The sequence below is a fragment of the Prionailurus viverrinus genome, chromosome X (assembly GCF_022837055.1).
Source record: "Prionailurus viverrinus isolate Anna chromosome X, UM_Priviv_1.0, whole genome shotgun sequence".
Lineage (NCBI taxonomy): Eukaryota > Metazoa > Chordata > Mammalia > Carnivora > Felidae > Prionailurus > Prionailurus viverrinus.
In genome coordinates, this window is record NC_062579.1 from 81,373,743 (window position 1) to 81,387,197 (window position 13,455).

A 13,455-nucleotide genomic window follows, 5' to 3' on the forward strand; every position below is an offset into this window, starting at 1 on the left:
AATCCAGGTCTTCCTTGACTGTGGTAAATTATAATAATAATAAATGAATCCTGTGACTTCGGGTGAGCCATTTAATCTTTCTGGATTTCAGTGCCCTTATTTGTCTAAATGAAAGAATAACTCCAGTTCTGCCTCCTTCCACGTGAGCTGCCATTGACGAAGCACTTCCTAGGCCACTATGAGGGGATGGGACCAGATGATTTCTCAGGGGCCTTTCTGCTATGAAATGTTTCTCTTCTAACGAACAGGATAAACCCAAGTTCGCTTCTCCAAAGAAGTATGTGTGTATGAATACTCTAACTTTAGGAAAACCAGATATTCTTGCAGTCCCACTGAGTAAAGTAAACTCAAATCAAACAAAGTCTATAAAGTCGGGGGGGGGGGGGGGATGATGGTTTTGGTTTCCCATCAGGCATTTGTGTTTTAGGCAGTGAGTTTCCTCCAGGTAGGGTCATCAGGTGAGCATCTTGATCTAGCCAAAGCGTAGGAGTTGAATCCTGTCAGCTCCAGCTGTTTATCATCTGTCAGATGGGCATGCATCACTGCTCTGATGACATCACAGAACTGCTTTGTGCACAAGTGAGGAGGTGGCTGCGCACACCTGTGAGAAAGCTAAAGCACCCTACTGGCTTGGGCAACTTTTGCGTGGGATCTGTTCCCTGTGGGAGAGGATGGGTGGGGATGTTGCCTCTTACCAACAAAGGTGACATTGGATAGAGGGTGCTTCTGGGTAGCTTACCTTAGCCTTGGCCACTCTCCAATTCTCATTTCTGTCATTTTTATGTCCTAGATTTACTATTCTGAAGGTGGACAAGCTACAGCCATCGGGCAATTTAAAGGTCGGATTGTAGGGTCCAACGACCCAGATAACGCATCTATCACTATTTCACATATGCAACCAACAGATAGTGGTGTCTACGTCTGTGATGTTAACAACCCCCCTGACTTTGTTGGAAAAAATCAAGGCATCCTCAAAGTCAATGTGTTAGGTACGGGCAATTTTTTTTGTTTGTTTTTTTCTCTTCTTGGAACAACTAAGACCTTAAATGAGCAGTGAGTTATGGTGCTAATTAAGTCCCAGGGGGTAAATATCCTCCTGGCTCCTTTTATTAGCAGGGAAAGAGAAACACACCACCATCCCAACCTTCATAGTAACACTGAGAAATCACTCACAAAACACGTTGAAACCGTGTTGCCAAAATGGCAGAAAGCAGAAGATAACCCAACCTCCGGGATCCGTATCTCTGATGGGTAGAATGGGAACAGAGGGACAATGCACAGTTGCCACTAAATGATCACTAGCAACTCCTTCAGAGGGAACCTCCAATTGGAGCCAGTCCTACCTGGGGGAGAGAACTGTCAATTTATTATCTCTCCTAAGCTGGGCACAATTCCCACCATTAAACCATTCTTTTGAATAAAGGCGGTAGAGTCCCTTTTAAAATGCGGGGGCGGGGGAGAGGGGAAAATGGGTGATGGGCATTGAGGAGGGCACTTGTTGGGATGAGCACTGGGTGTTGTATGTAAGCAGTGAATCATGGGATTCCACTCCCGAAACCAAGAGCACACTGTATACACTGTACGTTAGCTAACTTGACACTAAATTATATTAAAAAAAAAAAGTTAGCACTATTTGGAGAAAGGACCACATGTTAAGCCATAGTGAGAATTTATTTATATACAGATATTCGTTATGTGGCACTCAGCAAGTCATATCTGCTTTTCAAATGCATTTGGAGTGGTTCATTTATACAGTATTTATTGAGTGCCTATTTTGTGCCAGAACCCATGAGGTTTACAGTGATGGAGGCATAGTTTCTGCTCTTGGAGAGTTCACAATTTTTGGTGGTTTCTAGCACTCCTTCCAGTCTCTAAAAGGACAATGAGAGTTTTGCTCCTGTTGCGGGCCTGTGGAAGTACTGAAGGGAGAAACGAAAGGGCTGTCAAACCTCACCGATCAACCATTTGAGCTAAGGGATCTCCCATTTCTAAGTAATCCCAAATGGAGCTGATCCAGTCATTGTTCCTCTTGAGCTGTGTACATCCATCACAGGAAAGAAAGAACTAGATCCAACCAGTGACTTGATAATTAACTGCTTGGAAAAGCAGTGGTTGGTAACAAGGTGCACATCCAGGAGAACCATCCAGAATCATCTGAGCTTGCCTCTCAGGTGATGCCCAAAATGAATTGTGACGTTTGCCCACATGTACCCAACTGGAAAAGAGGGAAAGGTCATCAGGAGCTGATTTTTAAGAGTGGGGTAGCTCAATCATGCTTTTATTTTGCTGAGCCCCATGTTAGGCATTGGGGTACAGGAGGAAGACAAGAGAATTACAAGCCCTTTCCTGGGAGAGTTGGTGCTCCAGTTTGGAAGATTAGTCATGTACATGGGAACTAAACAGTGTGGTATATATGCTGGGGGTCAGAAGGCTTAGGTTCTGGCTCATACTCCACTCCTCAGTAGCCTCAGGCAAGTCAGTCCACTTTTCTCTGGCCATTTGGAGATGGGGTTGTAATCTCTGCCCTGTCTTTACAGGTTTGAGGATCAAATGATATACTGGAGATTCAACTTTCAAAGCATTTGGGGGAATTAACCCTCTAAAGTTTTTCTGCTGCTCCCTGGCTCTGGGTTGTCTTTCTGACCAGAAACAACCTAAAGAAGCCAAGCCTCTGTCTGAGGAGTTGGGCATGGTTGGGGGCCGTGGGGAGTAAGGAGGCCAACTGTGGGGAGAGGTGTTGATATTTCCTTAGAGATCACTCTTCCTAGCAATGAATTTCCCAGAGACATTCCATTACCCAGTGATGGACGTAGATCCCATGCTTTTGCTCATTCATGCATAAATTCATTCAACAAATCCTGAACACGTGTTCAGTTACTGTGTTACACAATGGTGATGGAAAGATAGAAAGGACAGGGTTTCAGCCCTCCAAAAGTTTAGAAAATAGGGGCTGGGGTGGCAGGACACGGTTTAGGTAAAGGAAACAGCAGTGAGCAAAGGCGCAGGTGGTTTGGACAACCATTCATTTGAGAGATATCCATTAGGTATGACAGCCTTGGAAAATGAAGCTTTGAAAAATACCCAGATAGAAGTTTGAATAATTATTTTGTATACATTTGGAATAAGCACCCTATTCCTTCTGTGATTTGGCACATAAAAAGAAAACGATAAATTTAGAGAAGGCTTGAGAACACAATGAAGCATTTTCATTTACTTTGTGAGGTAAGCCTCTTCCTCCCAACCCGGTTCTGTTGAAAGCAATAATGCTAAATGGTAGATCAATGGCTATGCCAGTGAAACATCCAAGTTCTACTGGGGATGTTAACTGGTTGAAATGGCAATCCCATCCTGATTCAGTAGCTTTAGAAAATATATAGGTTTGGGATGTGGTTCAAAGTGATTCACTAAGTGTTTTGCTAATAAAAAAATAAAATGAGAGAAATGTGTCCAGCGGGGGGAAGGCGATCCGATCAAATCATCATGGTGATAATCAGTTTCTAAATCTAGTGACAGTTGCCATGGGGTAAGGAAAAGAGAATAAAGAGCTAAATAGAAAAATACTTACTTTAATTTAAAAAACACCTGTTTAAACAATGGGGCTAGTGAAGGGTGTCAAAGAGCTACAGCTGCATCCGTCTTCTCACTCATGTGTAGAGTGGGTTAGAGTCCGAGACTGGAAGCTTAACTTCAGTAGCAGGCCACAAAATGTAGGAGACCATGCCCAACAGCAAGTCCATGTGCAAGGCATTTATAGGAATTATTTTACTTGCATAAATTCAATATATTTGGATTAGTCAGAGATAAAGTCAATATATTAGGATATATAGTATCCAATATGTTTGGATGGTTTGGATTACAGATGAGTCAGCTGAGGGGTGGTTATGTTAGGTTACTTGCCTAAACACCATCTAGAGTAAAACTGCAGAGCGAGCAGTCTATGCAGATCCAGAACTGTGCTCTTAACTGCTGCCTCCAAACTGAGAGCTGGAGAGCTGGGGGAGTCCAGAGCATTCAAGGTATAACTGGCCTGAGCTAGAGAAGCTGTGTCTTTGGAGGGTTTCAGGCCTAGGTGAAGAGAAGGAAGGTGAGTTGGTAAGTATTGGAATTTAGATTATTATCTACATGTAACACGAGGCTTCGAATAAGCTGCGAGCAGCAAGATGAATGAGGAAATTCAGATTCTCACTTTCCCATGGGACTTCTCCACGGAGATGTTTTCATAAACAGCTAGAACTCAGTATGTCCCAAACTGACCTTATCGTCACCCCTTCCTGCTCTGCCCTCCTTCCCTGAAAACCTGCTCCTTCTGTATTCTTTATCTCAGGATGACAAACTCATGTACCCAGCTGTCCAAATCAGAAACCTAGGAATCATCATTGCCTACACTTTCTTCTTCATGCCCCCTATTCATCTGGTCACTATGTCCTGTCAATTCTACTTCCTTGATACTTTGTGACGATTTTCCCTCCTCGCACCCCCAGAGAGCAAGCAAACCAACTAAAGCATTAAAAATGACCATTGTCCTTCCCTTATTTAAATTCCTTCCATGATGCTCCTGCTGTCTGTATAAAACACATGAGGGGCACCTGGGTGGCTCGGTCGGTTAAGTGTCCGACTTTGGCTCAGGTCATGATCTCATGGTTCGTGGGTTGGAGCCCTGTGTCGGGCTCTATGCTGACAGTGTGGACCCTACTTGGGATTCTCTCCCTGCCCCTCCCCCACTTGTGCTTTCTCTCTCTCAAAATAAATAAATAAACTTAAGACAAATACACGAAATACAAAGCTCTCCAAGCTATGGCCTCTGATGCTCTCTGGCCTCATCTCTCACTACTCCCCCCACCCCACTTCGGAAGTGTTTCAGGGTTACTCTTGAATTTTTGGTGCCTTGTCCAGTGCCAGGCACATAGAAGGCAAACAAGTAAATGCACGTGGAGTGAAAGATAAATAAAGATCTCAGCTTCACGTAACACATCCTCTCAAAATGGGCTTCCCCTACCGATGAGGCACACAGGCAAATTCAAACCCTCCAATAGTTTTGTGTCACCCATCCCCAGAGAAATTAATGTCAAAAAAGACTTATAAAGGAAAGGAAAAATATAGCATTAGTAAAACAAATTTTGTAAAAAGAATAATTAACAACTTATTGCAACATATTTAAGGGTCCTATTTTCCTTTAAAACTGTGCTTCAAAAGTGTAAACTCTGTCCTTAGTCGTTTAGTGTTTGCTTACATTTGGCAGTTTTAATAAAGGCATATTTTAAGACAATGCGAGATTCATGGTTATGAATCTGGGGAGGAGGCCGACAGAAGAGATGCTGTTAGAATCTTAATGGCCTGGTGACTGGAAGGCCCTTGAACCTGAAGTGCTCTACCCCCACCTGGTGGTACAATCAGAAAACTGTCAAACTAACGTTTCAAAGCTTTAAAAATGGAGCGCGCACATTCTACAAAATGACAGTGAGGAGGTGACTGCAGTTGTTACAGAGTGCAATTCCCCCCTCAGGATGTTTACTCTTTGTCGTTGCCTTACAGTCAAACCTTCTAAGCCCCTTTGCAGCATCCAAGGACTACCAGAAACTGGCCATCCTATATCTCTTTCTTGCCTCTCGGTCCTTGGGACACCTTCCCCTGTGTACTACTGGTATAAAGTTGAAGGAGGAGACATCGTCCCAGTGAAAGAAAACTTCAGTAAGTACAGCCCTCTGTGGACCCTGGGTGGCTTAGTCAGTTAAGCTTCTGACTCTTGGTTTCAGCTCAGGTCATGATCTCACAGTTTCATGAGTTTGAGTCCCGGGTCGGGCTCTGTGCTGACAGCACGGAGCCTGCTTGGAATTCTCTGTCTCCCTCCCTCTCTGCCCTCCCTTACTCATGCTGTCTCTTTCTCTCTCTCTCTCAGGATAAATAAATAAACTTTAAAAAAAAGTACCGTCCTCCACAGCCCCTGGCAAGGTGTGGTGTGTGTGGTTGGCTGACAGTATGTGTGTGGGGCTGGTTGCTCATCTTTAGAGCTCAGTCTTCAATTTTTCTGGAAAGGGGATGTCAAAAGATCTCCTAACAAGATGACTATGGTCTGGTCTTATCCACAACCTGTAGAAGTCAAGCCTGTTTTTGGCTCGGAGGTGGTGGGTATGGAGAGAATAGGGATGGTTCCAGATGGGCTACCTTTGGAATAGTCCCACAGGGTCTAGTTGGATCCAGAACATCTCCGGGAAGGGAGGCCAATGTAGGGATGTGGGTGGGAATTGAGCAATTCTGCTACATTGTTATGATCTGTAGCCACATAAGAGATTTCAAAAGTCTATTTCCTGTTTCTGACAGACCCAGCCACCGGGATTTTGGTTATTGGAAATCTGACCAATTTTGAACAAGGTTATTACCTGTGCACTGCTATCAACAACCTTGGCAATAGTTCCTGCGAAATTGATCTAACTTCTTCACGTGAGTTGATCATCCAACTTCAATAGTTTCTCCTTAGGTCAAGTATCCTGGGCCTGCCAACCCAGTAAATGAATTAGGATCCCTGGTTAGTCCTTCCTGCCTTTCTGGAGATTTTGGTGGTTTATTTATAGGTTGATATGATGAATTACTATCCTAAAATCTAATAACTTAATATGTGCTGTAATCTGCCCTAAGTCATTTACAAAAATTTTGTTTAGCCCTCATAACATTTCTAGAAAGTAGATATTACTATTTAGTAAATAAAACAGCAGCCCCATTGATATTACCAGAACGAATTTTCTTTGTGATGCTGTTGGTGAATCCTGGTGAAACTAGCAATCTGTGTCACATACGGAGCTCACAAACTTTCCAGTTCATCAGTAATTTGTTAAGATCTGTCTCTAATAATAATAGCAATAATAGCACTTGTACCTACAGCTAATATTTGTGGAGCACAAATGGTGTGCCAGATACATGGCCAGGTGTGGTGAGCGTTATCTCACTCAGTCCTCCAACCACCCTGCTGAGGAGGCACAATGTACTGTTAGCCTAATTTTACTGAAAAGGAAACTGAAACTCAAGGAGGTAAGTGACTTGCCCAAGGTCATCCAGTTAGTGACTGGCACAGCCAGGATGCCTTTAAACCACAACCTCTCAGGGGTGCCTGGGTGGCTCAGTCTGTTCAGCTTCCAACTCCTGATTTTGGCTCAGGTTATGACCTCACAGTCATGAGATCCAGCCCTCCACTGGGCTCTGTCCTGGTCGTGGAACCTGCTTGGGATTCTCAATCTCTCTCTCTCTCTCTCTTTCTCTCTGCCCCTCCCCCGCTTATAGGTGCACGTCCACATGCTCTCTTTCTATCAAAACAAAACAAAACACCCAAAACAAACACAACCTTCCAGTTCAAAGGTGCTCAGTTACTAAGCACAGAGTTGAGGGCCTGGAGTTGTAAAATTGGGCCAATCGGGGGCAAGCTGTCACAAGGGCTATCTTGCCACACCTTTGAATGGTCACTTAATAACACTTAGGATCATGTCACCTATTCATTATTTCTAACTCACTTGGATCTGTGACTTAAGCATATACCGTATCCAGGTGGCCAGTTCCCTTGGACCATTGCTCTCCTGTGAAGCTAAGGTTTCTTCCTTCCACTTGTCCTGAATCAAACACTTTCTCTCTGCCCCTCCCCCCACTCTCTCTCAAAATAAATAAAGAAACTTGAAAACAAAGAGGTGAGAGTTTTACAAGGGCGCCTGGGGGGCCGAGTCCCTTAAGCATCCGACTCTTAATTTCAGTTCAGGTCATGATCTCACGGTTCTTGAGTTTGAGCCCTGTGTTGGGCTCTGCGCTGACAGTGCAGAGCCTACTTGGGATTCTCTCTCTCTCTCTCTCTCTCTCTCTCTCTATTCCTTCCTTGCTTGTGCTCTCTCTCTCTCTCTAAAAATAAATAAATAAACTTAAGAAAAAACAAAAAAATTTTGCAATTCCAGGTTGCTTCTTCATTCAGCTAATTTCTATTCAAAGGTGAAGGGACATCTTTTTGGTCTTTGTGTTCTCATTCTACCACAGTCCCTTGATCATTTCTTCTGTGTGTCTCTATCTTTCCCAATCCTGTTTTGCTTTTCCAAGGGTACAGTTATACTGCACATGTAGAGACTCAGCAGTTGTACTTGAACCTTGCTTCCACTCAAATACTTTTTTAAATGATTTTGGCATTTGACTGCCTGCTCACTTTTCCTTCCCTTCCCTTCCCTTCCCTTCCCTTCCCTTCCCTTCCCTTCCCTTCTCTTCCCTCCCTGCTTCCCTATCTTCCTCCCTCAAAAATTAATTGGATATCTACTATTTGCCAGGAACTATCATAGGTGATAGAGATACAGAGGTTAGTAATATACATGTATTACACTCAAGAGCTCACAGTTTAACTAGAAGGACACAGTAAAATGTCTTAAATGCTATAATAGTGGTCTGTACAGGGTCTCTAGGACACCAAAGAAGAAACAATTATGCTTATAGAACCCAGGCAACTCTACCAAAAAAAGTGCTACTTGAGCTGGATCTTGAAAGAACTTGCAAAACCTGTTTCTTTATCTAGAAAATAGGGATGAAGGTGAAAGGTAGGAAAGGGATGACAGTACAGCAGCAGGCTTAGGAGAGCGAACAGTCCATGCTGGGGGAGGAGGATGGAAGGCTCCAGAAGGGACGTCTCCAAGGGGGAAAAACATAAGAAACCAATAAAGGTCACCTGGGTAGCTCAGTTAGTTAAGCTTCTGACTTTGACTCAGGTCATGATCTCATGCTTTGTGAGTTCAAGCCCCGCTTCAGGTAAACATGAGCCCTGCTTCTGGTGAGCCCCGCTTCTCTCTCTTTCTGCACCCCCCCTCCACAACAAAAAAGAAACCGATAGATTATCTGACCTATGTAAATCTAAGAAAAGGACTTTTAATAGTTTTGGTGGAAATTTGGGGGGTTAGTAGTAATACATTAAAAAAAATCTCCAAATGAAGTAATAATGAACTTCAATGAAAAATTGTAAATGTACCAGAATCATAATATATATACTATGTTCCACAGCTGTGAACATTTGCATACTGCAAACTTTGATATAACAACAACTTGTGCTATAGATATTATCAGGAGAATGTGGGTGGGGGGTGGGTATAAGAATACAATCTTCACCTTCCAGGGTAGGAAGTCATCAAAAAAGGACAAAAATTGGAGAATTAGAACAAGCATAATAGAAACATGGGGGCAAATATCAAGATGATTTAAAAAAAAGAGAGAGAGATGAGTGGTTGCCTCTAGTGAATGGGACACAGAGATGGGGAGAGGAGAAGGAAGGGACTGCTGTTTCTTTGCTAGAAGTCTAGTCAAATCATTCATTTCACTTTGCAATTTACACGCATGGATTCCTTTAACCATAAAAAGTCGAAATAATGATCAACGAACTCAAGTAGCCTCTTATCTCAAAGTATAAGATGTTCAGTCTTGTTTGAAGGGAGGCAGATGGGGATGGGCCCCCTGGAGCTCAGACAGGGTCCCCCAGGGATAGAACTTTAGTGCTGGAAGGTCTGGTGCTCAGCTGGGTCATCTCACATTTGTTGGGTTGTTCCATAGACTGATCTAATAAACCAGATGCCTGTTCATGGAAAGGGGCACATCTTTTTCCAGTGGTCGGAATGCACGAGGCTCCTTGGTGAGCATGGAATCTGTGGGAGAGGTTTTTAGGGAACTACTTCACCTATGCTCTGAATAAGCCTGGTGAAACGTCCCTGCCTGTAACAGAGGTCATTTCTCTGGTTACCAGATTGTAGCTCCACAGGTTTTCATTGGTCAAGAAGATGCCCATTGATGGGGTGCCTGGGTGGTTCAGTTGGTTGAGTGTCCGACTCTTGGTTTTGGCTCAGGTCATGATCCCAGGGTCGGGGGATCAAGTCCCACATTGGTCTCCATGCTGAGTGTGGAACCTGCTTGGGATTCTCTCTCTCTGTCTCTCTCTGCCCCTCCCCTGTGTGTGTGTGCATGCGCATGCGCATGTGCCCATGCACGCTCTCTCTCTAAATAAACATTTTAAAAAAGCAAAAACAAGAGAAGATGCCCATTGAAAACCCACTTCTCTAAGCCCCATTTTGAAAGTGACCCCCCCCCCCCCGTAGGCATATGTCTTCTTATGTGTATCAATGTGAATGGGTAAGCAACATAGTCAAGCCAGTCATCTTTCTTCTCCCCTTATGAGTCTGGCTGAGTTCTCGGGGTTTCCGAGCTCTGCAAGTCATTTTCCCACTGTATGAATGCTGTAGATATTCTGCACTGGTCACAAATGCACATGTAAAAGGCAGACAGTACATTCCACTTTACCAACCAGCAGCTTATATCTTCTAGATCCAGAAGTTGGAATCATTTTGGGGGCATTGGTGGGCACCGTAGTAGGTGCCACCATTATCATCTCTGTTGTGTGCTTCGCAAAGAGCAAGGCAAAGGCGAAGGCAAAGGGGAAAGGAAGGAAGAGAAATTCGAAAACCACCACAGAACTTGAGTAAGATCTTATTTTGTTGCCTTTACGTGACAGTCAGCTCTTCCTAATTGCTCTTTTTAGCTTAACATGTCGGGGGTATCTTTCTGCTCATTCTCACTGCTTATATGGAGAACGATGATGGTCACCATTTCTTGAGACCTGTGTGCCAGACTCCGTTCTAAGCGCTTTATGTGTATCAACTCATTGAACCACTGCAACAACCCTTTTAGGTCTAAGAAAATGTGTTAATATATCATGCTGATATACTCGTCTTTCTACCAACATGGTCATAAAAAAATAATTTTTCACATTTTTCCTGGAACAAGAGGACCATGAAGGCAAGAGTGCCTGTGGCCCATGGAAATCGGCATGTGGCTCTGCCCACAGCCCACTCTCTTGACCACTCTGCTATTTCTTCTTGAATGTGTATCACACTCGTTCCTTTGTTTCTCTCTCCATTTCTATGCTTCCACAACTATGTATTGTATTGTGCACAACTATGTATGTATTGTGCTAGATAGAGTGAGAGCTAGCGGTGGCTCAGAGCCATGGATTTGGCCCTCAAACACATTATTTAGACCCTTTCGTCCTGACATTACTTTTCCTACCTTTTGAATACTGGCTTTTCTCTCTTGAACTCTCTTTATATTGTTGAGATCTATCCTTTCTGGTCAGGAGACAAAATGAACTCGTGGTCTGACAATGAGTCAGAATATTAGAAATCACAGAGGTCTTGAACAGATTGGAACCCATGGTCACCGAAGCGACACAATCTGTGGTTCCATGTGAAATGGCATACCCTAACTCCTTCTTCCTTGGGCCTTCTTCCTGCAGACCAATGGCAAAGATAAAACAAAGTACAGAGTGCGAGGTCATACCAGCTGAAGACGTTACCCACCTAGAAGCGCCTCTGCCACCTTCCATCCATGAGAATGAACCTGATACCATCCTGGGACCAGATTGTGAGCCTAACCCCGAGCCTGAGCCTGTCCAGGAGCCTGCTCCACAGCCTGCCTCGGGTCCTGAGCCTGTTCTGGTGCCTGAGGTTGAGATAGAGCAGGAGCAGGAGCCGGAGCCTGAGCCTGAGCCTGAGCCTGAGCCTGAGCCCGGAATTGGCATCCAGCCCTTGAATGGCAAGGAAAAGGGAGCGAATAAGCCATAGGCCGGTAGCCTAAGTAGTGTTCATCACTAAGGAACCCATAATTGGGATTTGGAATTCAGCTGACATAACCAATCTCCCACCACCTCCCTCCATTCTAACCAACCCTCTTCTAACAAGGTGCTCCCACCATCAATCCTAAATAAACAGGTCAAGATAACTACTAAATAAGCACAAGGGTTCCTGCATTACTTATCATTTTACTAACATGTAAGCATAACTAAGGATAAGGCATGTGATTTCTAATTCAGTTGAAAGTGTTTTGTAGCAACATCTACTTTGTATTTCAGAAAACCGTATTTCTCTATTTTTAGCTACACTTTGTTACATTCCACATGCACACATGACAAGGTGGCATTAACTGGGGTCCATATTATTTCTATGATCAGCCGTCCAGGCTTCCCTATTCATTTTCACATTTCACATTGGCCCCAAAGACAAGAGTTTACCAGCATTCTGTCATAGATTAGAAAAAACAATCCTCAAAAATTCCGAAGGAGAATAAGTAAAGGGTACATCTTAATTGGTACATAGCATTTAAAACTAGGTCTTGAAATCAGTGTTTCATTTATCACATTAGATTTCCCAAGGACCCACCCTGCTATACAATATCTTGAGCATAGCAACATTTTTAAATAACCTAAATTTTAAATTGAAAATAATGTACAGGTAGTACATTCCAGGTAGTAGACAATTCCAAATAGTATTTTCCTTTGGTGAATACACATCATAGGGGATGTACAATTTCACTTTTAATGAGATATTATGTTACTACTGTGTCCGATGCTATCTACTTTGGAAGGGCCAGAAATGGGAAACTGTTTTAAATGAACACCTAAGATCTATTTTAGATAATCTAAACTAATTATTTGATCTGTTTCGCCTTTGGGATATTCCACGTGAATAGATACTATTCTTGTATAAATGCTAAATATTAACTAAAGTGCATTGATGTCACCTCTTCTCCACCTGTTAAAATGTCTTTTCCATTGATCATATTTTACCCATGTCCTACCTTGAAGAAATTTATAGGTAGACTTTTTCATCTGTAATCAGAGTTTCTATCTTATTTTGAAGTTCAATAAATAATACTAATAAAATCCTACTTTAATGCTCCTCAGGTGAATGTTTTATTAACATTATTGACATATACTTTACATACAATAAACCACACCTATTTCCAGTGTATAATTTGATGAGTTTTGACAGATGTAGATACACCCATGAAACCACAATTTAAATAGGGAATTTCCAGGGGCATCTGGGTGGCTTAGTTGGTTAGGTGTCCGACTTCAGCTCAGGTCATGATCTCACCTTTTGTGAGTTCGGGCCCCGCATCGGGCTCTGTGCTGACAGCTCGGAGCCTGGAGTCTGCTTCAGATTCTGTGTCTCCCTCTCTCTGCCCCTCCCCTGCTCACAGCACTCTCTCTCTCAAAAATAAATAAACAAAAGTAATAATAAATAGTGCATTTCCATCAGTCCAAAATGTTTCCTATACGATTTTGTGCAATCCCCCTATCACACTGGACCTAGGCAACCACTGATTTGCTTTCGATCATTAGAGATTAGCTTTGCCTTTTCTTGACCTTTGTACAAATTGGATCATACAGTATGTACTTTTTTTGTATCTGACTTCTTTCCAAGGTGAATCGTTTTTAAATGAAGTAATGAATCTCTAACTTACCACATCCAGATTTTCATGTAGAGAATTTTCTTAAGCTGTGAAGCCCTTTACTTAAAAAATTTTCTTTAATGTTTATTTATTTTTGAGACAGAGAGAGAGCATGAGCGGGGAAGGGGCTAATAGAGAGGGGGACACAGAATCTGAAACAGTCTCCAGGCCCTG

At 43.0% G+C, this 13,455-nt stretch overlaps 1 protein-coding gene across 2 annotated transcripts in view; it reads left to right on the top strand.

Moving 5' to 3' along the window:
- VSIG1 (V-set and immunoglobulin domain containing 1) overlaps window positions 1-12,711 on the top strand; it is a 37,832-nt gene extending 25,121 nt beyond the window's left edge. For both annotated transcript variants that reach the window (XM_047843936.1, XM_047843937.1), the window contains 5 exons: window positions 791-989; window positions 5,533-5,688; window positions 6,319-6,438; window positions 10,318-10,471; window positions 11,285-12,711. In XM_047843936.1, coding sequence (XP_047699892.1) covers window positions 791-989; window positions 5,533-5,688; window positions 6,319-6,438; window positions 10,318-10,471; window positions 11,285-11,612 — 957 coding nt within the window. In that variant the 3' untranslated portion in view covers window positions 11,613-12,711. The remainder of the gene's footprint in view (window positions 1-790; window positions 990-5,532; window positions 5,689-6,318; window positions 6,439-10,317; window positions 10,472-11,284) is intronic.
- Window positions 12,712-13,455: the final 744 nt, after the last annotated feature.